At 36.4% G+C, this 27,392-nt stretch overlaps 1 protein-coding gene across 3 annotated transcripts in view; it reads right to left on the reverse strand.

Moving 5' to 3' along the window:
- LOC144451435 (uncharacterized) overlaps positions 1 to 27,392 on the reverse strand; it is a 92,721-nt gene that overhangs the window by 33,158 nt on the left and 32,171 nt on the right. For all 3 annotated transcript variants that reach the window (XM_078142275.1, XM_078142274.1, XM_078142272.1), the window contains exon 4: positions 21,079 to 21,183. In XM_078142275.1, the coding sequence (XP_077998401.1) occupies positions 21,079 to 21,183 (105 nt within the window). The remainder of the gene's footprint in view (positions 1 to 21,078; positions 21,184 to 27,392) is intronic.

A 27,392-nucleotide genomic window follows, 5' to 3' on the forward strand; every position in this document is an offset into this window, starting at 1 on the left:
TTTTCTACAAAGATGTCCTCTCATTGTGAGATCTCACAGTGTAGTAAAATTATACTCTGGCAGAAAACAACATTCAATATGACAGTGTCCATTCTTCACGACTATAGGACTGGTCATATAATGATGTGAATGAAAAATATAAAGTACAAAAGTTGAAAGCCTCTATGTCTCGAATGTTAACCTTGGCCTTCTGAAATACTTTGCCAATGGGCAAATATGCTTGACGTATTCTTGGCTTTGATAAGCACTGCCTCTAGTCTGACCTTCAAGTACATCATGACAGCAAATCTACAGTCATGACCTGCATGTAGTTCAGTTCAAAGAATTATCTTGGTGTTAAGCTCTCTCGCCCACAGACTTGTCTTGGTGTTACTGTCTCCAGAAGCTCTCTAGCCCAAAGACTTGTCTTGGTGTTACTATCTCAATAATCTCTCTACACCCAGAGACTTGTCTTGGTGTTACTATCTCAAGAAACTCTCTAGCCAAGAGACTTGTCTTGGTGTTAATATCTTAAGAAACTCTCTAGCCCAGAGACTTGTCTTGGTGTTACTATCTCAAGATGCTCTCTAACCCAGAGATTTGTCTTGACGTTATTCTGTCAAGAAGATTGCCACATGGTTTTGAGAGCTTCTCGAGTTAGAAACACCAAGACTTCATATCAGGCTAACATTATATACTTTATACTACTACATAAAGCACTTCACCCACACCAAGTACCCAGTATATGTAACCAACTATACCAACACAAAGTTCAAATTCATTTTCTATCCACTGGATATTCCGATATCATCAGCAGACTCTCTCATAGTGCTCGGAGCATCACATAAACAGCTAAAACTTTGGTTGTTTTGTATGTACCAATATCTACTGCATAATTATACTCGAATATCCCTGTACTCTGCACCCTCACCGATCACATAGGGCTAACTGTTCATTGACGTGTTAACCTGAAGCCAGAGGGTTTCGCATTAACATGGAGCATTGCACTAACACGTCAACGAAAGGTTAGCCCTAAGTGACCGATGAGAGTGCACAGTACAGGGATCTTCAAGTATAATTATGCAGTAGATATCGGTACATACAAAACAGCCCAAGTTTTAGCTATTTATGCGATGCTCCGAGGACTGTGAGAGAGTCTAATATCATCAACTACTAATCTATGTTCACTTAAACCACAAACATTGGAGAATTTCTTCTCTAACGTCTCTGCTTAAACACAATAATCATTTTCAAACCGATTTTATTTCACAACATATTACATGTATTTCATAACATTTTCATAAGTAGTATAATACCCACTGGACGGCAGTTACAGAACACAAACATTCACAAATTTTTCCTACAATAAATATGTCCAAAAAATCAATACAATCAGCTATATAATCTATACAAATGGATTCTTTGCCCATTTTAATCGAACTATAAATGACGGTCAGACAATTTTCTAGTCATCATTTAATTTTGTTCAATGACATGATTGTATGCGTAACACAACTAGTAGTGGAGATTAACAGAATTTACACAAAGGTTAATTACCAATTTCTTCTACTAATACATCGGAAAAATCAATATGACAGCTATATTCACTACAAAATCTATCCTGACCGATTGTTAATCTGACATTATTATAAACAATATTGTTGTTGGCCTTGTTGGGATCACAATATTAGTAGAAGTCTATCTCAACTGTTTTGAGTAATTGGTATTTTTAGTACCCTCCATGCTTTTAACTAGAGATACGACCTCTCTTTTCACATACTGGCCTTGTACGTGTTTATCAGATTATCTTCCTAAAGTATTAAATCATGGAAAAAACTTGAAATTCCGATGGCACTTCAGAAAGCTTTAGAGTTTGAAAATGAAATCAACCAGCCAGGAACGAAAACGCATTTAGTGTAGTTTTGTGTCAACACAGTGCTATAAAATACTAATGTTGTGGAGATCATGACTTTTACTGGTATGCGTGTAACTTCAGAGTTAATGGTAGGTTTCAATAACAGAACTAATGACAAGAAAGGGCGTCTATTATTTCCTATCAAAGGTTTTTTTATACGAATCTTTACACCTTGAGACCCTGAATAGATTCCTATCGGCTTGTCATCCTCAAAACAAACAAAGAGAAATTCATGGCTTATCCTCAATATTGTCTTTCAGTTGAAAAGTGTTGTCAAACTCTGATTGAAAACAGCCAGCTACTGCACTACTCAGCACCGCCCCTCTCATACGATTTATTTGGGAGGTCCTCTTTCATTGAATGGTGTTGAACTTCATAGACGGGTTGATTACACATGTATGGAGAATAAATCCTGGCCGTAGGCTATGCATCTCACAGTACACAGAAAGTGATCTATGTAAAGTTGAACTGAATAAAAATACTAGTCATACCAGTAAAGTATCCCCCATAGATAAAACACATTTAAGTTGTCAAGTGCTCTCACAACCATCCACAAACAAAGACACGCTTACTAAGTTTTCTTCTTGAGGGTGAACTTTTCTAACCTAAAATGACATTGACAAGGTCAATACACGTCATCGAAGTGCAGAACAATAAACTATAGCCACTGATGTAATACCCTGTGCTGTACTCTATATATTGTATACTTTAGACCTGTAAATTACTGCCACTGACAAAGATCTAACCTGGTTATACAGAGTTAACCTGGTTTAACCTGGCTATACAGAGTTAACCTGGTTTAACCTGGTTATACAGAGTTAACCTGGTTTAACCTGGTTATACAGAGTTAACCTGGTTTAACTTGGCTTCACAGAGTTACCCTGGCATAACCTGGCTTCACAGAGTTACCCTGGTATAACCTGGCTATACAGAGTTACTCTGTATAATCTGGTTATATAAAGTTACCCTGGTATAACCTGGTTATACAAAGTTACCCTGATAGAACTCATTGGCCATACAGTTACCCTGGTTTAACTCGATAGCCATACAGTTACCCTGGTTTAACTCGATAGCCATACAGTTACCCTGGGAGCACTCAGTGGCCATACAGTTACCCTAGTAGAACATGGTCGCCATACAGTTACCCTCCTAGAACTCAGTAACCATGCTATATTACCCTGCTGGAACTCAGTGGCCATATCATAGAGTTACCCTGCTAGAACTCAGTGGCCATAGTTACCTTGCTAAAACTCAGTGGCCATACAGTTACCCTGCTAGTACTCAGTGGCCATACAGTTACCCTGATAGAACTCAGCGGCCATACAGTTACCCTTATATAACCCGTTTTGTAACCTTGCCGAAATAGTCTGAACAAAACAATGTTGTTATTGTTTTAACTAAAAGGCTAACAACCATATTTGCATCTTAATTATAGCATAATCAACATCTTTACATGTACTAATTGATGTAATAACACAAAGTACTCCCTAGCACAGCCACCAAAACAAACAATACCAGAAGTTGTTCTTCCTTTCTTGTCCTACCTAATGAAGGCAAAACATTTCAAATTGATGTGTGCACAGCTGTTTTTGTTGGCCATTACATCAACAATATAAATGTTGTACTGACACCTTTGGTGTTGGAGACCGCGTTCTTGGTGAGTGCTAAAAAATACACAATTGACAAATGTACAATTTCGTGTATGGGCTATGATACAATGAAGAGTATATATTGTTCATGATTCTCTTCATTTCCAATTTACCGTTCCAAAGTAACTAGATTATACTATGTCAGTCATACATTAGTAGTAAATGTTAATTGTTGGTGGCCGATTTTTAAGAGACAAACATCCACAAATATACATTAAGTTTGTTATGGGGTTGGGGGGGCTGTCTGGGGGACCAACAACATTTGTAATATACATTTATACTGAAAACAGTTGGGGTGTTGGAGGGGAGCATTGATAGCTAGAGGGGGTACGATTTGAGGACTGTGTTTAAGAAGGCATGGTGTGCGTTTGTTTGCTTACATAAATGTTATTATCTCAACCTAATCAGGGGTGAAATCTTGTTAGCAACATGTAAATGTGACTGTTTGTTTCTGCCATGTTTGTTATTTCTAGTCTCCCATGCATGATTCCTTTATTGATACTGCTAAGCTGTGAACAATACTGGTAGTTTTCTTACAACAAGGTGTCATGAATTCTACCCTCAAAAAATCACACTTTAGGTGCCATAACAACCCCAAATCTCTAGACTGCACTCAAAGATAACATTAGCTGAGATTGTTTCAATAGGGTTTGTAAACATTGACAACATCATCAAATTCAACACAAGACTTTCCAGACATCAAAACATCGTGTATTTCAAAAGCCAGCGATTTCTTTTCTTTTTCTTTTAAAAAAGAAAAACAGAACGGAATTCCTTAAATTCCGTCTAAGTCTCCATAAATCCAGTTTTTGCCTCGTCACAATCTTCCTCCGAGTCTAGTAACTATGCATGTCAGCTCATGTTTATAATCTCTCCCCCCCCCCCACATATAGTCAAATGGACAAATTCTACCAAAGATCAAGCTAAATCTCCTGCTGAGGAAAGGGTGAACAGTGCTTTTACACATTGACAGGCAGCTATAATATCAAGAGATTTAATTTCTAAACAGAGAATTTAGCTAATATTCCTGGACCCAATTTTCCGTGACTGTTTTAGGAATAAAAATATTTTCAAGTGAGCCACAAACCATACCAGCGAAAACAGTGAAAATAAATTCCAATTGAAAATTTAATATTTCACAGTATTTATTTTGCCTCATGAAAATTTACATACGATAATTTCCCACGTTTTGGCTCCATCTTGTTTTAGCATACAAAAATTTGGACAACTGTGCACTGATAGCCACATTACTTTTGTAAGTTGATGTACTAAATCACACCTAATTCAAACTTTTCCTACCTGTGTTACTAAGAATTTACCGATGAAAGTGATTCCATTTTCACACAAATTTTTTTGGCACAAAAATCGCTGCATAGGGCCAAAAAAAATTGTTTGGTTCTACTTTTTGACTGCCAACCCTAAACTTTTTTTATGTATTCAACTAAAATTGCGAACATTGTGAAGTTTCGTGAGAAACAGTGCATGTGGAAACTGACATCAACTTAAAAAGACAATATAAAACTGTTCTTCCAATCTGTAATGGCTGTACATCTGATGAGAAAAAGCCAATAACACAGAGACTATATGGAAAACAACAGAAAACATAACTACCTGAACTAGACACTCACATGGAAAAAAAATCTACCGGTATCTTCCCACCTATTCTAAAATTGAACATAATCGGAATCACACAATTTATTTTTTTAGGCCTCAGCTAAAATAAATTTAGGACCAATATCACATACGATCACAGTACTTCATAACATTTACGTCCACAGTTACGTCAAGTTTAAATACCATGGGAACAACTAAATGGTCGCTTGATTATGCACTATTTATACTTTGTTGTCCAAAAATAACTGAAAACACAATTATCTCCAAATTCCCATTATCTGAGTACACCTGCTCATTTAGAAGCAAACATCCACAAATTTTAAGATATATTGTCAACTTTGACATACTCCAAGACATCGACTTCACACCTGTAAGTATACTCAACCACTGTTATGAGTTTGGTTGTCATGGCAACTCCTTCTTCAACTCCTTCAAGCAATTGTTAGAGGGAGATGGGATTTGATGAGGGTATTTTGTCAACAACTTGGAGATGAAAGCAGAATTGAGAACAAGTATTTACTCTGTGTGTTAACACACCACTACTGTGGCAATTTGCTGAAACAATTACTGCTATTCATTCATAATCTGGTTAAGAATCTCATTGTATCCCGTATTTCAATAGGAATAAAGTCGGCAAAACTATCCATTTAGCTTTGTCCTTACCGCCTGACAATCCATTCATGTTTTCCATGCTACCAACTTCTCCATGCTACCCTGTCTAGTATATACTCTAGATGTCACACGTGGTTGTAAAATACAGCTCTTGAGATCAATGCACAATACCACTTGGTTACTACTAGTCTAGACACTATTCACTATTCGTGGCTTTGAATCCTTCCAAGTTCTCCACAAGGACACAGTTATTAGACATCAGCACACCTATCCATTTTACCCACCCCCACCCCCAACCCCCACCCACCCCTACCCCCAATTCATTCAACTTTCCATTCTACTACTAGTACTACTCCAGAGATTATGCCTCACTTTGAATCCATCTCCACAAGAATACAATAAAGTCAGCAAAACCACCCATCAATTAGCTATATGCTACCAACTTTACCATGCCACCAGCTAGTCTAAAGACTATTCCTGACTTTGAATCCCAGTGACCATAGAGAATCTTTAAACTACTAGTATGCTGATACTACCTATCCATTCAATTCTTTCCATGTCACCAACTATCCAGTCAACTTTGCATGCTGTCAACTATTTATCCTCACCATTAACACCACCACCACCACCACCACCACCACCACCACCACCACCACCACCACCACCACCACCACCACCATGATCACCATCACCACCACCACCAATATCACCACCGCCACCACCACCATTGTCATCACCACAACCACCCCATCACCCCATCATTACCACCATCATCATCATCACCAAAACCACCACTACCACCACCACCACCATCACCCTCATCACCCTCATTATTGTCGTCGTCATCGTCATCATCATCATCATCACCATCATCATCACCATCATCACCATACAGTACCTAAGTATATACTGCAAGGTCATGGCCACGGTCAGCATACATTGCATGTATCAACTCCTTATTGTCTTTTTAACTACTCCCCGACATACATCAACACAGAGTGTTCAATTTCACTGTATAGACACACAGTGACTTCAAGTCTCCTTAATCTCCCAATGTGCCATGTGACAATTTCTATTGGCCATATATTTCATGTGTAATGTTGAAACCCTAAACCCCAGATTAGATTTCCAAGTAAGAACTTTCCCCGACTGACACACTAGTCTAGCTATCAATTTCTATGGTTTTTCTGTGCTATGCTTTCAGCTCCTGACTTAACAAGGATTGACCTGCTACCCTTTAAATTGTTTAAACAGAGGAACCGTGAGTTTGTTCAACACATAAACATATGTGAGCTAGCACTCAGAGTATTTTAAAACTTGCAGCCCTTGTTGAATTTCACCACCTCATCCCGGCCAATAATTTGATGCTGTGAATGACTCTAAATAAATGACAAAATGTAGATGGGCGGATAATTAGCATGAAAAATGAGCCTGCAATAAGATTTGAGTAATGAGCCACGATTGAGATAACGTGTGCTGATCTCGGGGACATTTGCAGGAACACTTGTAAAGAGTAAACACATCAACTTTTTAATTGATTTCAAACATGTGTGGCGACAACATCGTAAGAGGCAATACATACTTACAAATTAAGCTGCACACATCGGTACTTTAAATTACATTTACTTTCTACCGTACCCAAGTACTGTGATATACATATTTCGACTCCAATCTTATACTTTACAAAGCTCAAACAATTTTTACACCGCAACAAATCATGAAAATGAAATCACTACTCTCACTGATTAAAGTTAATGTATTAAATTATTAAAATGAATCAATTCAATAATTTGGAAATGTGATGTGACTATATACTCTTTAATCAAACATTGCCAGATTTTGCATTTGGAAAGAAAATACAGGATATATACCCTGTTTGTTCTGTGTATGCCTATCATTAGATGTGTGGTGGTCGAAATATTTGTCAAAATCATCCAGCATCATTTTATTTTCCCAATAATTACTTTATTTGATATAACTGTATTGTTTTATCATTTCCTAATATTTCTGCTTTTTAGCTGTAAAATACTCATCAACTTAATGATTTTTTCACTTCTCATCCTTAACTCATAGTGACAAGGGGTGAACAAATCCACCAGTCCTGGGTCCAGGAGGAGTAATTTTTTGGGGCGGACCACACAAATTTTACCTTGTCTGGTCCATCGGACCAGTACCTTACTGTTAATAACTATGTTAAAAAGTCATCTGAATATACAGATTCATAGGTAAGATTTAATGTTTCACATTAGCAGGACCTGGGACCACTAATTCTTTCAGCAGGACCACTGGTTTTTTTAAGGCACTGGTCTGGGGACCACCAGTTCACAGAATGATTTGTTCACCCCTGGTGTGGGTGGTTTCATTTGAATGTCAAATTTCATCTCAGTACCTCAATGAGCTAGACATGCAGAGAGAGTTGAAGCCATGGATAGCCTCTAGACTACATCTAGAATTGACTGCAAGTATCAAATCCTATTGACGACTCCCTGTACAAGATTTGTCAAATTTATGTGTTGTCTCAGACAACTTCTCTTTCATTTCTCATCTATTTCTACTTACTTATAGCACTTGTCACAAAAGTTGCATGGCAGCGTCTGTGTGTCTATGTAAGAAATCCATGGTGTCTGCTAATATATACATTCAATACATATTGAACTTAAATATAGCCACGGTGATTGCTAATACATATATATTGTACCTATAAATAGTCACAGATTAATATTCAGTTATGAAGAGATTAAACATTTGATGTAATCATAATTAACCACCCAGCTGATTGATGCCGACTGTAACTATCATCCTTTGTTGCCATAGTAACCATATGTAAAAACCCAAAAGTAAGAGTACGGACGAATTCAGAATCCTCGAGGGACAGTTCGTAATTTAATAATCGTGTTAGTTAATTAAACAGTATTGATCCTTCATCACACATGGAAAATAATTTAAATTTTAATTTACAATTTAAATAATAATTTACATCAATTTCAGGTGTTTTATGCCGACAACATTCCAGGATTATTTAGTTTGACAAAAACAATCAGGAATATTTTAATCTGTGCATCATTTATCATTTCAAAAATTAATAATTATTAATAATAATTATTTTTTTTGTTTTAAGTTCCTTTACATTTAAATTAGACTTCTAGAAAGTCTTCTGATTGACTGTTTTTTGTACTTATACTGACTGAAAATATTTAGTAATTTGACAGGAATAAATGAAGACAAATCTGTGCCCATGAATTCATATTTATATTATTATAACTTTGTTGAAACATGGGGACATTTATAATTTCATTCAGCTGAAGCAATGAATCATTCAAGTAAAATTAGAAGTTGTTGGGGGGGGGGAGGGGGGGAGTACCAGTGGCCAGCTCTGGTAGGGGTGTGTGGCCAGTGCTGGAAACCCTCAACCCCATTTTAGACCCACTTTGACCAAAAATCAATACCCCATTTTAGACCATTACAGGTTTTTAAAAGATGAAAGTTTAGACTTTAATACATTTTCCTTAGGAGGCAACATTTTGGGACAATTAATGGCAGTTATGATTTGGTAAAGGACGATGGACTATACTTTAGATAAGCAAAATTGAAAATAATGCAAAGTGGACCCCATATTAGACTCTCCAGCTCGAAAAAACGCATATCCCATTTTACACCAAAGTGCTAAAAAACACCCCCAAAGGGCAGCACATATACGTATACTCAAAGAAGGGGAGTAGTCCCCCCCCCCAACATTTCAGCTCAGATGACACTACTCATCCACTATCTACCATATTAATGTAAATTAATGAGTGAAAAGCAAACAATTTATAACACTATATAAACATTTCGTAACCTTAAATAACTCCTGTTGGAATTATTACCAAGTTTCAAATAAATCATATCCATTAAGAGATAGTACTTCTTATCTGTGTAACATCATTTATCAACTCTAAATACTAGCAATGTCACATTCAACAAATTTAACACTAAAGTATGGACAGATTCACTACAGAACTTCTTCCCAGTTTGAGTCCATTCTTTTCTGGTATAGCCTTTCCCCCAGTGCCCATTTTTAGTTACTTGCAATGTCACCTTCAACAAACTGGTCACCAAAATTTGGACGAATTCACCATGAAAGCTCTTGCCCACTTTTAGCCCATTCTTAACCTAGAATCCAGTTATGTGGGGATTTTTGCTCACCTGGCATTTTGCTAGCGGTCTTTTACTTCATGAAAGTTTCTGCCAGAAGGCGTAAAGTTTCATTAGGTTTTAAATTTTTCTCATCATGAGATGACATAAATGCATGAACATTATGAATATTATGAGGAAAGTTCTTCTGTGCAAATGTTCAATCTAAGTTCATTAATATTTATAAATGAACCCCTCTCAGTACATAGGATCAGCCAATCACAAAGGGATATATTTCATGATGGGAGATACTCCCACACCAACACCAACACCATTACCACCACCAACATCAACACCTCCACCACCACCAACACCACCACCAACACCACCACCACCACCACCACCACCACCACCACCACCACCACCACTACTACCTCCACCCCACCCCATAGATGCATTTAACCGGGGTTGAACTTCACTATAGAAAATCATAATCTGATTTAGGTTTAAATACTCAGCTGTAACAGCAAACTGCCATTACGTAGGACTAAAGGCAACAGTCAATATCCCAACACACTAGACTCTAGGCTAACCCATTGTCATCCAATATTTGTCCATCCTTTCAAAACTTATTTTCATTTTTTTGTTTTCTTTTAAGATTGTAACAATATACTTAATGAGGCTTTTCACACCTGAGACAAAAGAGTCATTAAGTGCTACACTTTCCCAGCATCTGTTAAACAAAACAAAACATGCTAATATTTGCTTTGAAGTGTGTCGATTGCACATCTATAGAACCCTCATCAGGTGAGGTCTATTAAGTAGCCGACTGTGGTCAACCTAAGTAAAGTCAATGTATCTATTTTGGGCTACAACTAATGTCAAGACACTCTGGCACTAGTTTCTTAAGTCTCACACTTTTCAAATCTTTTAAGTTTATTAATCTTTTTTTTAAAAATTAAAATGTAATCTAATATTTAAAAAAAAATTCCCCAGTTAGTAGGCTCCCATGGCATTCACCTGACTGGTTTTTTTTTTAGTTTGTTCTTCACTTTGAGTTCCTCAAAGTAAAATATCCGAGTTACAACTCCACTCACGAAAGTTATTTATACACTTTACTGATCTTTAAAACTGTCCACAACATGGTACCTCCGTAACTTTCCTCCGATCTTCGTACCAAATGAAATTCAGACTTTCAAATTCATACTTGTGAATGTTCGAATGACCTTTTCGTTCTACCTACTCCCAACTGTCAATGCTTCACTCACTCTTTTTCTTATAATGCAACCAAATTATGGAATGAACTTCTGACTTTTATAAGAAAGCTAGAAAATATCAGTGTTTTTTAAAAACTTTTAAAGTGTCATATTTCAGTATTTTTATGTTTCTGTTTGAACTTGTTTCTATTTATAGTGTGTGTAGATGTATTTGGATATTTTGTTCAGTCTTTGATGTACCGTTTGTCCTTTTCCAAGTGAGACCTATTTGTTCTTTAGTTTTGTGCTGTACTTTTTGGGGCCTCGATAGATTAGGTTAGTCTTGACAGGATTACCCATTTATCGATATGTATTTTAAAGCATTTTGATAATAAAAGTCAACATTATTATTATTATTATTACAGACCACGTTGGCATCCAGATTCGTGATTTAGAAGCTAACAGTAATACAGCTGACACAATCCGAAAGTGTTTCAAAACCAGGTTATCAATTTTACGACTTTAAGTCCACTAGAGTCCACTCTTGTGAGTCCTTATAGTTAAGAGTTATATGAAATGTAAAGTAGACTTAATTTGATGGTGTAAAACCTTTACTCAGCTGGATTCTAGCAAATGGGGTTAACTTCCTTTCATGATTTTTACTGGTGTATTTTTATGTCTCTAGCAAGGAAGAAGTGAACAATTGTATCAAATTGACCACCACCTGGGCATACTCTGCTTGTAAAACTGCAAGTGCACTATTAACAACTTCCTCATAATTGGGTGTTTTTAACATATGTCTGTCCAGTGCATGGCTTCCACATACATGATTAGAACCATCTCAAAGGTGTTTGTTACCTTCACTTTGCCAGTATAGAAATCTTGACCACCCACAATCCTTTGTATTGATTGATAGCTGAATTTATCCATGAATTCACAGCCTCCATTTCAGACACTTTAAAGAGTGACAATTTATGACGGACTGTAAATTACGGGATACTTTCATCATGATATCTAGGGGGTTATTCAAAGTGAAGATTAGATGAATCACAATTGTTGTAAGGAATGTACACATACAATACTACAGCCATCGGTGTAAAACTTCACTTTGTTGTCATAAAAATGTTTGAAAGTAAACATATTTTTTCATCATTTTGACTCAACCAAAAATGCTCAGGCCAAGCTCCATATCACCATAGTTACGCTACAATGTGTAGTTTAGTTGATTCATGTCACCATGGTCACTATAGGTTCATATCACCATGGTTACTATATGTTCATGTCACCATGGTTACTATAGGTTTAGATCACCATTGTTACTATAGTTGTCATGGGTACTACACATTCATAAATTTCATACAGTATAACCATGGTTACCATATGTACATGTCACCATGGTTACTGTAGGTTTATATCACCATGCTTACTATATGTCGATCAAGATCCATATCACCATGGTTACACTACAATGCATCCATGTCACCATGGTTACTATTAGATTTATCACCATGGTTACTTCCCGTTCAAGTAATACATAAATATCAGTGTAAATTTCAGTATGACTGCCCTCATAACTATGAGATATTGATCTGTTGAACTCAGATACCTTCTTTTCAGTGTATATTTGATTCCCATTATTTCTCTACAGTATAACATCTAAGTACAACACAATGGGTGCTTATAACAGAATGAACTACAAAACTTGGTGAATACCTGAAGTGGTTGTATTGTGTATGTTGGTCTACTAACGACAGTAGTGGAGCCTACGAGGTGTATAACCGTCCAGACATATGAAGCCTTAAACCAGCAAGTGTGTTTTTAATACAAGAAAGACTTGCATGCAGTCACACTATTTTATCTATATGACCTCTGACCCTTTGAGTGATCCCACTGACATCCAAATTGTCTGTTTGGAACTACCACATGATTTAAGGTAGTTAGTAACCACGGTAACATCAAATTATCGGGTCATTTTCTGTAAATTGTCGATTATCAACATAGACACAATGAAAGCCCAACTAGAGACTTTTCAGAAGCGATGATTATCGGCGAGTACATACAATTTGCAAACAGTTTAAGTGCATTGGTGCCACACTGTTCACATTCCTTAGTGGCACTATACCTACTTCCTGTTATCTGTCGACATCCCTGTCTTCAGGGTCAAAGGTCAAGGAAACACTGTCCCTAATGAAAAGTTTCTGCAATTCTGGATTTTTATTAGACAATATTTTTATGACTTATATGCAAATAATAGGATAGAACTGGAATACAACAGACATAAATGCAGTTTTAATCTTATTTTATACACTGAATTCTGTCCTACTTTGTAGATTTTGACGTCAGTTTAGATTTTAAACAAAATTCTCTCCACATTTTTTAAAATACAATGCAATTCATATTTATATATGGCTAGAGGGTTATTACAAGGCTGATTTCATGTTGATTTGTGTTAGTACTGGCTATATGTATATACACAGGAATTCACATTTAAATGATTTACATCATTCACAAAGGTTTGGTAGCCTATGGTACTTCTTAGATGGTGGGTTGGTTGGTTGGTCGGTTGTCTGGATGGTTTGTTGGTTGGTTGGTTATGGATGATTGTCTGGTTGTTTGGATGGATGGTTGTCTGGTTGGTTGATTGGTTGGTTGGTTGTCGATGGTTGTCTAGTAGAAGATTGGTTGGTTGGATAGCTGGTTGGATAGCTGGTTGGCTGATTGTTTGGCTAGTTCATTGGATGGTTGGTTGGTTGGCTGGCTAGATAGTTGGGTGGATGGATGGTTGGCAAACAAGATGTCTGGTTAGTTGACCAACTAGATTGTTGGTTGGCTGAATTGATTGCTGGTTGTTTGGTTGTTTGGTTGGTTGGTTGGTTGGCTGACAGACAGAGTAGTTTGTATGCTGATGGTTGACCAGTCAGCTTGCTAATCAATAACTTAATCAGTCAGTCTGCCAGCAATTCATTTATTCATACATTCATTGTCAGTCAGTTAGCAATTCAGTCAGTCAGTCAGTCAGTCAGTCAGTCAGTCAGTCAGTCAGTCAGTCAGTCAGTCAGCCAGTCAGTCATTTTGGCTGTCAGTCAGTCAGTCAGTCAGTCAGTCAGTCAGTCAGTCAGCCAGTCTGTCATCTTGGCTGTCAGATTGCAATGTCTCCATCTTTACAGTGTTTTCATCTTCATCTCCGTCATCTAGTACAAGATGTATATAAACTATTGTATCAAGTATCCAAAGTATTGGCTCGGTCTCCCACCTAAGGGAACAACATTTTTCATCAAAAAAGAAACTCCAAATGTTCTGCCCAACCCATACAATGGGTTAGAACCCTGGAGTGCCAACAACGATTCTAATCCCATGTACTTTAACCCAGTTTAATCTAACTTTTCCTCTCTTTAATTTGATTTTTGTTCCTAAAGGGCCAGTTTTGTTTTCTTCATAAATACCTACAAGTATGCAATGGCAGACTTGTTGGTGTCTTTGTTAATGTTATGACCACTAACTGATGAAGAGATGTTATCGATGCATAATTGGACGACCTACAATGTACGTTTTGTATTAGTGCGTGAGGGCTTGGTTGTCTGTGATGGAAATTATACTAAATAGCATTTGGAATCTATTATGAAACCCTCTTTCTACAGTATCAATATTGATCTACCGATATCAAACCAGGGCAATGATTAACAGACTTACTACCTGTATGGTACTGACTCGGTTTCCATGGAAACAACCCTGGTTTCCATGGAAACAACATCCAGTGCCATATCATAATTAGACTGCCCACAGTTGAATGTAGGAATTTATATGCTGTACTTGTTCATCACCTTCACTGTCACTTTACATAACAGATATTTTGAGCAGAATCTCTCTTACTGTCTTGATATTAAAGTCTCTCCGATAAAAAAATTGTTTAGTCATCATTTCTGTAATTGACCAACAATCTCTTCAGTTACCTTGGTTACCAATCTTCTGTTACCTTGGTTACCAATTTCTCCTTGACTGTTGCCAATTTATTCAGTTACTTTGGTTACCAATCTCTTCAGTTCCTTTGGTTACAAATTTCTCCATAACTGTTACCCTGGTTACCAATTTATCTCAGTTACTTTGGTTACCAATCTCTTCAGTTACCTTGGTTACCAATTTATTCATGAGGGTTGCCTTGGTTACCAATTTATTCATGACTGTTACCTTGTTACCAATGTATTCAGTTACTTTGCGTTACAAATCTCTTCAGTAACCAATCTCCCCATGAGTTACCTTGGTTACCAATCTATTCAAGTTACCATGGTTACCAGTCTCTTCTGTGAGGTGACTTGTTATTTTGAGGTTGATGGACAGGCTAAGCTATCAAAACTTTCTTCCAATCAATAGATATACTAGATTATAATCTGATTGCAGAAAACATGGTTTAAGAAAAACCAAAATAGGTACTTAAAGATCAAATTGGTTGGAACATTCTTCTCCTCATTATCCACTATTTCTTTAGCGATTGCATTTCATTTCAACCATGCACAGAAATCTGGCACATTATGCTTCCAGTGGACAAACAGCCTTAGGACACAATGCCCATAGCCTCTAGCCCTGACATCAGTGACCCATAACAAAAACTCAACACAAGAAGGCTTCCATCAGCTTACAGTTCCTAGATGTGTACAAACTGAAGACTGCCAACACTGGCTTCTAGACCATGGAAATATAACATGCTAAGACTAAGTTAGAGTTCCTAGATGTGTACAAACTGAACATCAGACTACTAATGCCAGCTTAGAGTAAACTAAACACAAGACTGGCTAAAAGTTCAAAATTCTCTAAAAGTTGACAAAAAATCATATTCATGTATTTACCCCTTACTAGTACTACCCTACTTTGGAAATCAAATATTTGAATATTCTCAATAAATATGTCTTGTGAAAGTCACATGGCAGATAGCCTGTCTATGTCACTGATCTATGTCTATGATAGATATCATGTATATTGGTGAAGGCTATCCTTGACACAGATCAGTTATGTATACACATGTTACAGATATTGAAAACATAAAAGTGACATCCTGCATAGTGCCTAGCAGTTTTTGTCAGTTAATGTTCACATACACACATGCACATATTGTCACACATATCTACAAATACACCCAACATACACACATATGCATGCATGTACTACATGTACACATATAATACATTGACACAATGTAGTACATGTACGCATACATACCACACAGACATACCATACAGACATACCATACAGACATGCCCTCGATGCTAAACCACTACTGGTGACATCACCCTCAGTTCTACAGTTTAATGCTAACAACAATATTTTCATTCATCAATACATTCTTTCACAACTTTCCCTGCCTAATATTTATGTTTGATTGATGTCACAATACAACAATCCACCAAAGCAGACAAGTGGTGCTGCAAAATTGACAAAGTGTAAGTTTAGAAATTAGAAACTTTATTGATGAAAGATGAGAAGTGTAAAAGGAAGCTAGTGAAAGAGCAATTAGAGACTTGTGTCAAAAGTACTCTATTCACAGGACATTTTTTAAACAGCAGACAGAGTTGAGTCCCTTTGGGATACTTTTAGACAATGTTTCCTCATTACAACTAAAAGCCATAACATCCTTAAACACTTTATTTCATTTATGTTGATGTTTGCATAAGTGACTATCCAGACATCACAATCAAGTGTTGGTGTAAGGCCAGCTTGCTAAGAAATAGCTCACCAAACAGTTCCCATTATCGGCTAATATTGGCAGTCTGGCTGACCATGCATGTAGGCTTTCCTTTTTGTCTCAAGACTACCCATACTATCCATCATCTCTTTACTTTATATACAAAATACTTTGAGATGAGATGCCATGGATAGCACTAGACTGAAGAGAGATCTTGAGATTTGATGCCACAGATAGCACTAGACTAAAGAGAGATCTTGAGATTTGATGCCATGGATAGCACTAGACTAAAGAGAGATCTTGAGATTCAATGCCATGGATAGCACTAGACTAAAGAGAGATCTTGAGATTTGATGCCACAGATAGCACTAGATATCTAGATTTGTGTTGGTTGGTTGGTTGGTTGGTTGGTGTGGACGTCAGCTTCTTGTGATATCAACACCATATTGATAAGTCTAGTCTGGACTAGAGAGCTTCTTGAGATAGTAACACCAAGACAAGTCACTGGGCTAGAGAGCTTCTTGAGATAGTAACACCAAGACATTCTCTGGGTTACATCTTTATATATCTGTCATTTCAACTTTCTTAGTAACATACATGTATCTAAATCAAATTTCAGAAGAATACAACCAGTACTTTTGACATTTTACTTTTTGACCAAATATCATGTCTTTTAAGATCTAATTTGTCTTATAAGATCTATCTAATTTGCATAAGGGGTAGTTTTGTCTTGGAAAATTTGTCTTTGATGCAACATTATTAGAACTGTTGAATTTCAGATTAATCTGTACTGTAGTTTTTTTAGTTTAAGTACTTGACCAAACATCCCATGTTTTATGTTTTTGCACGTTAAATAATGTTTCACTGTATTAATTTATGTGGTTGCATGATCTAAATTATGTTTCCTGCTACATATAAGAGTGTATGAAAAACCTTTATGGGTTTTGCGGACCATGGTTGTACTCCAGGGTTGTACAGCGGAAGGGCCAAACTTCTAAGTTTAGTCGCGCTAAAAACAAACATCATCCCCTGACTTCTGACTTGAGCATTTACAGACCATATTATTTCAAATCCCAGCATGTACAGTGAAGATGACCTTAGAAACTAATTTCCAGTGCATGGCATGCGAAACGTATTTAGCATTGAAATGACTGGCATACATGCAGAAATACTCAAGACATTTTATAACCGACAATATTTGGCAACATAGTATTACGACTTGCTGTGTCAATGAACACACAGTAGCGTTTAGCATAATGCTGCCAACAGCACTACTCCACAACTAAATAATTGATCACACATGTGTGTGTACATGCTTGACACAGATACACACTTAGAACAGTGATCACCAAGTTTATACAGTGCATCATACACGGCATACTGTCCTTGACAATTTATTCTCCTCTCTCTCTGAGTTGTTACCATTACTTTACACATGGTGCTCGTCTGTACATAACATGGAGGTGAAATATGGAACTCACTTTGTGAATTACCAGTTCTACTCCTTGCCAACTTATTTCGCATAAATTGAATGCAGAGGAATCATAAATTGACTTCAACTTTATTGGACTACCGTCAGACTCATAGACTAAGTAAACTGTATTCGTTGGTAAAACTAACCACTACATAAATTGACTTGCAGATTGATTGGTTTGGAAGCTGCATGCAAGGAATTCTCAACTTCATACACACTTAGAGATGAGATGGGCAAAGGTATATGCTATCATACCAAGCTGATATGCAATATGGGTGTAATGGAGAAAGATGTGTTACCATGGCAACAAGCTACCTTCAGACACAATACAGACATGATGGGGAGTCTGTTACCATGCAAACTGAGTTAACTTGATGTACATTGTTAGATAGAGACAATCTATTACTATGCCATCTGAGCTACACCATGATTCAAGACATCAATGTGAAAGTTCTGAAACCACCCCCACACCCCCTACCTCCCACCTCCACCCATGTTAACTTTAGTGACGAGATAAATATACATGCCTGTTAAAAAAAGAAATGTCTGATTTAATGATGACTTCAGTGTGTTCAGTGCAGGAAGTATCATGAACTCTCTTAGATGACCTTGGGTGGGGGCAGGGGTAAGAGAGCTGGGTTACTTTCCTTGTGTGTGATCAGTACAGACAATCATTCTTTGGCTTCATTTCTAAGTTGGCCCAGGGTCCATATGGTAGCCCAGAGACTGAATAGTCTTGATCTTAATATCTCTAGCAATGGTTAAGATATATAGCTCCCGATAATAAAACCATGACTTAGACAATAAAATCCCAGGGTTAGGTCAGTGGAGGAGATGATTTCCAAGACCACGCCAAAAACTAAAGACACAATCTACACTGTTGGTGTAGATATATGGCGTAAGATATAGTAAACCGTGACTTGACAAGTCTAGGGGCAAGGTCTGTGGGCGAGACATTGCTAACATAACCAAGCCAAAAATTAATGACACTGATTACTTGTCTAGCACGCTATCCATTGCATCAAATCTCAAGACCTCCCTTTACGGGTGGTATAATCAAACACCCAGACATTATAAGCTAGAATCTACAAAAGTTTTGACAGGCAATTATATCATATGGTTTAACTTGAATCTAGGGCAATGACTGGCTACTGTTATAAAGTATAGCACAATACCAAGTGATACACAATATGTTTGACAGTCAACCAACAAGTAGAGACACATAGATATATTGTACAAGGCTACATGAACACAAAGTCAGTTAAACTCTGGTAGGGTCCATGCATTATGTAAGATTGTGTGATTGCATGAACACTACTGATTATAGGCCGTCATGTGACTATCACATGGTACATCATGCCAATCATTCCTTGATGTATTCGAAAGAATTTAAAACAAACATCTCATCTTCAGTATCTGATTCTTATTTGCCTAACAGCTGTTTAGACTCATAGGGTTCAATTTCGGACTTAGTGACTTGTAACAAACTGTATCAGAATGGCGGCACCTTGCTGGGAGAAGTCAACCATTCACAATACCTCTAACAGATTCAATTTATGCCACCATTTGACTGCGTGTGTGTGGTCTTTATCGTCTTTATGTCGTAGACTAACAAAATAATATTGATTTGACGCAATGTTACACTATATGCATCTGGTTAAAAATTGAGGGTGTATGCGCAGGTGATACTTTTAACCAAATTGATATGATGCAACAGAACACTATTGCAGAAAATCCAATGAAGAAATGTAGTTTTCTTAAAAATGGATGCAATAAATATTCTATTCTATTATATTGATGATGCTAGCGCTAACATAGTCTGGATGCTTGAATGTTGTTTCTAACTAAATCACGGTGACTGTGAGTGGAGGTGTAAATGGCAACAATACCATATAGGAACTAGACTACTGTATAGGAACTAGACTATGTGAGTGGAGGTGTAAATGGTAATGATACTGTATAGGAACTAGACTATCTGAGTGGAGGTGTAAATGGTAACGATACTGTATAGGAACTAGACTATGTGAGTGGAGGTGTAAATAGTAACGATACTGTATAGGAACTTGAAAGTGAGTGGAGGTGTAAATCGAAACGATACTGTAGGAACTAGACTATGTGTGAATGGAGGTGTAAATGGTAACAATACAGTGTAGGAACTAGACAGTGAGTGGAGGTGTAAATGGTAACAATACTGTATAGGAACTAAACTATGTGAGTGGAGGTGTAAATGGTAACAATACTGTATAGGAACTAGACTATGTGAGTGGAGGTGTAAATGGTAACAATACTGTATAGGAACTAGACTATGTGAGTGGAGGTGTAAATGGTAACGATACTGTATAGGAACTAGACTATGTGAGTGGAGGTGTAAATGGTAACGATACTGTATAGGAACTAGACTATGTGAGTGGAGGTGTAAATGGTAACCATACTGTATAGGAACTAGACTATGTGAGTGGAGGTGTAAATAGTAACAATACTGTATAGGAACTAGACTATGTGAGTGGAGGTGTAAATGGTAACGATACTGTATAGGAACTTGACAGTGAGTGGAGGTGTAAATAGTAACAATACTGTATAGGAACTAGACTATGTGAGTGGAGGTGTAAATGGTAACAATACTGTAGAGGAACTCGACTGGCGTTTACGCATCTGGCTTACAATTGAGGGTGAAGACATAATATTTTTAGTCAAATCAATATTCTGCAACATCACACTAACACATCTGGCTAAAAAATGTAGATACACATATCACACCAGGCTAATCGAAGTTTGATATGCAAAACATTAAGTTATCAAATGGTCCAATCACAAGTCATTGGCTTGATCAATATGCTAATTATGTTAAAACTTACCATATTGGCATCTTGGACCTTGAAAACCAGGTGGGCATACACAAAGTGATGAATGATCTCTAGAACAGGTTCCTCCATTAAAACAAACTCCACTGCTACAGGTAGCTAGAAAAAATGAAACAAAAAAATTTAATTATTTTATTTCACACTGCAAACTGACTAAAAAAAACAGTATAGATATGCAAATTATGTGAGTTGAGGTGACGTGGATTGGTAAACAACTAATAGGCCACTGCAGACTGCGAACAGGAAATTGAGAATACAGCGCCCTCACTCAAATTGGGGGTATCATCACCTCATTGTACTGTTTCTTAAGAGCTTTGTTCCTTGGTATTCTGTAGAAGTATAAATCAGGGATGTTTTTCGCACTGTTCAGACATCGAGGAAAGCAGCAGTGTTCTATGATACCCCCAAGGTACACACAGACAGGAAGTAGAGCGCCACCATTGGCAAGTTTTGGAAAGGCCTAATGTCTGTACTTGACAATTACAACTTTCGCTGCTTTGATCGTGAGTCTTCTAAACACATGTTCAGAAAGCATTGTCAAGACACCAAGTAAGGCCTAAAGAAATAAATTGTTTGGTTTCGGTTACCCGACCCCACCTAGTTTTTCACGCTGACCCTAAACTTTTTTAATAAGTTCAAGAAAAAAATACTAAATCGCGAAAATTGTGAAGTCTTGCGAGAAATAGTGGATGCGGAAACTGACATCTACTCAAAAAGACAATATAAAACTGTTCTTCCAATCTGTAATGGCTGTAAATCTGATGAGAAGAAACCAATAACACAGAGACCATATGGAAAACAACAGAAAACACAACTACCTGAACTAGACACACATATGCAAAAAAAAAATATTTTTTTAAATTTAAATTAAGTAAAAAATTTACCTAACTGATCCTACCCAACGTATTATAAAATTGAGCATAATCGGAACCACACAATTTATTTGTTAGGCCTATTAGCTTAGGGTTACATTAGCTAAGTTGAGGTAAGGTGATGATCTAAGCATACGACTCACAGACTTGACATCAAAGAATGTCGGGCAAACATCATTAAATTTTACAACACAGTCCAAACAAACACGTCTGGTCCCATTACTATTTTTATTTTCATTTCATACAGAACAGTTGTGCATCTGATTTGCCCTTTTCCTACTGCAGTGACCCAAATATATCAGGATCTCCAAGTGATGAGAGAAAAGATTCTTCGAGATATCTCTCCATTGTCCCAATAAACATGATCTCAAACTTCCAATTTACTCCCACACAATCAAAATCGTTGTCCTAATTTTCAAATTCTTGACCGTTGTCATTTGATCATGATACTGGAGTTTGAATTGACATGGTCAGCTGATCAATAACTGACCAATAGCTGAGCTAGCTGATCAATAACTGACCAATAGCTGAGCTAGCTATTCTGCACCAGGGTCAAAGTTCATGATGGTATGTTCAGGTAATATGACCTTGTATCCTCAAACTCCAACAAAGAGTTCACCTTAGGGCAGGATCACCACAGATCTGCAGCCCAGGGTAAAGATCACTACAGATATACAACCAAGATGCTCTCAATGAAATTGATAACTACCATCCCACTTCTTTCTGTAAGTTTTCTTAAAACCACTGGCTATATAATGGGCTTCTGTTTAAGTGGATACAGCCAGAGACTAATGTCTTAGCCAGCGTCTTGAGATTGTATCACCAAGATTGAAGTCCAAAAGATCTTTCTGTGTGTATGGTAATTACCACATATTCATACTAACCAAGGTAGTGCACTATTTTCACATCTAACTGTCTAAGTGGTAGTGCGGTTGCTTACGGTTGTTATATCTCTACCATAGAAGAATTTTTATTCACGCACATGTGATTTTATTTATGGTCTGTTATGATCATCTCTGAAACTTTTCCACATATATACCGGTACATGAGGAGAGTTTCTTGAAATGGTAACAACAAGACAAGTCTCAAGCGACTGTCTTGAAATAGTAACACCAAGACAAGTCTCTGGGCTAGGGAGTTTCTTGAGATAGTAACACCAAGTCTCTTCATTTCTTGGGCTAGTATGCACATATACACTAAATAAGCATACTGAAAAAAAGTGGCGTGACATCGAATGTTTCAATCGTCTCTGACATTCTTTCAGTTTCATCAAGCTGGAAGTAATCCAGACAGACCTTTCTGTCCTCTATTCATTCAGAACAGGAAATGACATCATGGGTGATTTCAAAACTCAGGAAATGACATCATTAAGTTCTAATAATACTTTGTGTAATTTGTGAAGAACAGCATCCATTCTCCAGGGTCAAAACAGAACGAGGTCAACTAAGCACCTATGATACTGTGTGGGGTGTTGAGCGGAAACTATATTGTGTCTACCAAGAAATTGAATTATTCCTATTACCATTGTCTGTAGTGAGATACCGAGAATACAGATTCTCAACTAGTATAGTTTAACAGTTTACACATACATCTTTCAAAATGTTTTAAAAATCTTGGTTAAAAAATTTCATATTTTATGCCAACTTTTGGTACAATATACCTATAATCTCTGTATTCAGCTGGTCATCCTGGGTCAGTTTATTTGAAAAATAGAGGATCAAAACTCATTTCTGAGTCCTATTTCTACAACTTAAGTTAATGTTGAGTATTAAATAGTCTATCTAAAGCAAAATCTTTCAAAATTAAATAGAAACCAATACTTACAGAAAAAGTCGTTTTTTAAAAAAAAATAGTTGTTTGTTTGTTTGTTGTTACAAAAGTCAGAAAATTTTTTAATTATGTATGATTTCAGCAGTCTCCAAACTTTAAAGATTCTTAACTATCATTTTGTGGTCAGGTGATGTAGAGTTTAACGATCTTTAAAACTAAATGCGTTACCTACATATGTACATATAAGACCATGACATTCACAAGCCATTAACGGTCCAAGTGCAACAAACCCGCGGGCTTGCCTGACGAAAACGGGTGTCATAAAAGTTGTTTGCATCTCTAAAGCTGTTTGTAGTGTTACTTATAATAGCCTAATAAATTGATAACAACTGATATAAGACGGAGATAAGGTTTGCCTCAATTGACCCACTCCTTAGAAATGATCTTACGCTGTGAACTACACTGTTTACTTGTGTTATGTAAGAGCCCATCATCACATGTGTAAATATTGGTACTCTTTGATAACAAGTGGACTTGCTTCTTTAATGGCTTGTCCCAGTAATGAATATTTTTTTTACAAGAAATTTTTTTTTAGTTTGTAACAAATAACTTAGTCTAGTGTTATTCTCACGATCTCAAGGTTTGAGATGATTCAATACTAGATTATTTATTAAGTTATCTATTAATTTATTCAACACGACACAACACCAGCTATAGAAACTGTTTTAAGGTTGCCATACAAAATGAAGTAAAAATAAAGACAAATAAATACAAAATAAAACATCACAAATCATGACTAAAAAAAAAAAAAAAAAAAAAAAAAAAAAAAAAAAAATTAGCATCCAGACTTGAAAGTAACTGCCAGATCACACGCAGCACAATTTGAACAGTCTCTGAATTGTACGGTTAAAGACAGCACTCTAAGTTTGTCAGTTTGTGGTTTTCAGCTTGTCTGGCTACAATCAGTATGTGTGTAACTAAGCCGATCTCATTCATCATAGTTAGAACTATATACATTCATTCTTTCAAAAGGTCAGGCCTGTCATAATTTCAGTTTTCAGTTAACCTCGGAGTCGTAACCACTTCATTGGAATTTGTATTTCCATTTCCGACTACCAGTAACTGTTTGCTTTGCTGGCAATGTTTCATATCAGTAGCCTGCAAACATCTGTTTTAGTTGAGTATGGTAGTGCAGTGCGCTCTAAATATCTGTTTCAGTTGAAGTGTCACATACTGTTACACATACCCTAACAATATGTTTCAGTTGAAGGGACACATACCCAACATTATCTGTTTCAGTTGGAGGAACACATACCCTGACAATTAACATCTGTTTTAGTTAAAGGGACACATACTGTTATAAATACCCTGACAACTGTTTCAGTTAAAGGAACACATACCCAACTTTATCTGTTGCAGTTGACAAAACACAATACATCAACTTTATCTATTTCAATTAAAGGGACACATACCCTGACAATATCTATTTCAGTTGAAGGGACATAAATCCTGACAATTGAAGGGACACATACTGTTACACACACCCTGACAACTGCTTCAGTTAAAGGGACTTATACCCCGACAATATCTGTTTCAGTTGAAGGGACACATACATGTACATGTACCCTGACAATGTCTGTAAAAATTGACAAATGCATTTAAATCTGTCTGAATCATAATCAGATACTGATTAGTCACACTTCTACATAAAATTAATTTATATAAAAGGTTTAATTTTGTCTTGAAAGTTTACAGATGTAACATGTACAGTATATTTTTATATTTACTTTTGTTAGGAGTTTATAGAAACATATTACCAATCAAAGAACTTGATACAATAAACTTTTACATAGTTAAATAAATACACCAATCACAAGACATGATACGTCATAGTCATATAAATACGCCAATCACAAGACTTGATACATCATAGTCATATAAATGTACCAATCACAAGACATGATACATCATAGTCATATAAATACACCAATCACATGACTTGATACATCATAGTCATATAAATATACCAATCACAAGACTTGATACATCATAGTCATATAAATATACCAATCACAAGACTTGATACATCATAGTCATATAAATACGCCAATCACAAGACTTGATACATCATAGTCATATAAATACACCAATCACAAGACTTGATACATCATAGTCATATAAATACGCCAATCACAAGACTTGATACATCATAGTCATATAAATATACCAATCACAAGACATGATACATCATAGTCATATAAATATACCAATCACATGACTTGATACATCATAGTCATATAAATACACCAATCACAAGACTTGATACATCATAGTCATATAAATACACCAATCACAAGACTTGATACATCATAGTCTAATAAATACACCAATCACAAGACATGATACAACACAGCTAAGGAAATGCTGAAGTCAAATATGGACACTAAACCAAACAATAACAAACCATGATCATTTCAGATTACAGAATAATAATGAGGCATATTATAACTGTTATAACTATTATAGCAAAGACTGATAAAGTTTTTCTGTCCACCTTAGCAACCTTATCTATAACAAACACACAAATTAAGATAGAGTGACTTATGTAAGCAAAGATACACAACACTACTTCAAATTAACTGTTCCTGAACAAATAAATTAGTTTTAGAATTGTGATAACTATGATTACAATGATGGAGATCTTAAATATATGTACATACATACACACATACACATGTAGACATGTACACGTGTACGCACTTAGAGAAAATTGGTCTTTGAGAATTTGCGGAAAAATGTAAAATTGCAAAATTTTCTTGTTGTGAAAATATCTACTTTTACAGTACATGAAATGCCAGAAATTCGTTTCTGAATGTAAGGAGACCCTAAATGTGTGTTTATCAAACCAGGAAAAAGGAAGCAAGTCTCTATATTTCCAACAGACTATACCAAATATTATTAATTCCGTTCACTTATTTACTTTCCTTGTCTGTAACAAGTTCTGCTTGCGGATGCTTGCCTGTCACTGGTTGTATGCAAAGGCCAAGGTAAAATATCGTGAGACTAGAAATAGTGCAACTATGGCAGCTGTCACAACGTAGCCGGGGATCAGGGGATCAAAGCTATTTAACAGGAAGTCATCATGTCTTCAGCTTGGAAATAGAAATTATGGAAATCCTCTGGAATTTATAAACACTAAACATCCCAACTTCTTTCAAAACCTGCCAATTAATCATGTGACTAAAAAGGTGCATGACATCACGAATAATAATGAGCTCATTTTAATACTATAAGCTTGGCTTATATTATTCGAATATTTCCAATATTATATATTAACAACGAGTGGGCTATTGATTATTACCAATGTTCACTAAGTCTGTTTTGAATTTGGTAATTCAAATGACTATACCACCATCATTTTTTCTGTCAAATCACATGATTATACATTGTATAACCATGTCTGTGCTTTGATGAAAGGTCTGAAACTTGAGTGATTATACTATGGTTAAAATAGTGTGATGTTAGACTAGAGGCTATATCTATGAGCCACAAAGTGTGGTTGGCTAAAGAAAGTGTGGTTGGCCAAGACAATGAGGTGGGTCTAATAAGTGTGGTTGGTCTTACTCTAGAAAGTGTATGTGGTTGGCCTAGAGACTGTGGTAGGCC

This window comes from Glandiceps talaboti, chromosome 21 (genome assembly GCF_964340395.1).
Source record: "Glandiceps talaboti chromosome 21, keGlaTala1.1, whole genome shotgun sequence".
In the NCBI taxonomy this organism is placed as follows: domain Eukaryota; kingdom Metazoa; phylum Hemichordata; class Enteropneusta; family Spengelidae; genus Glandiceps; species Glandiceps talaboti.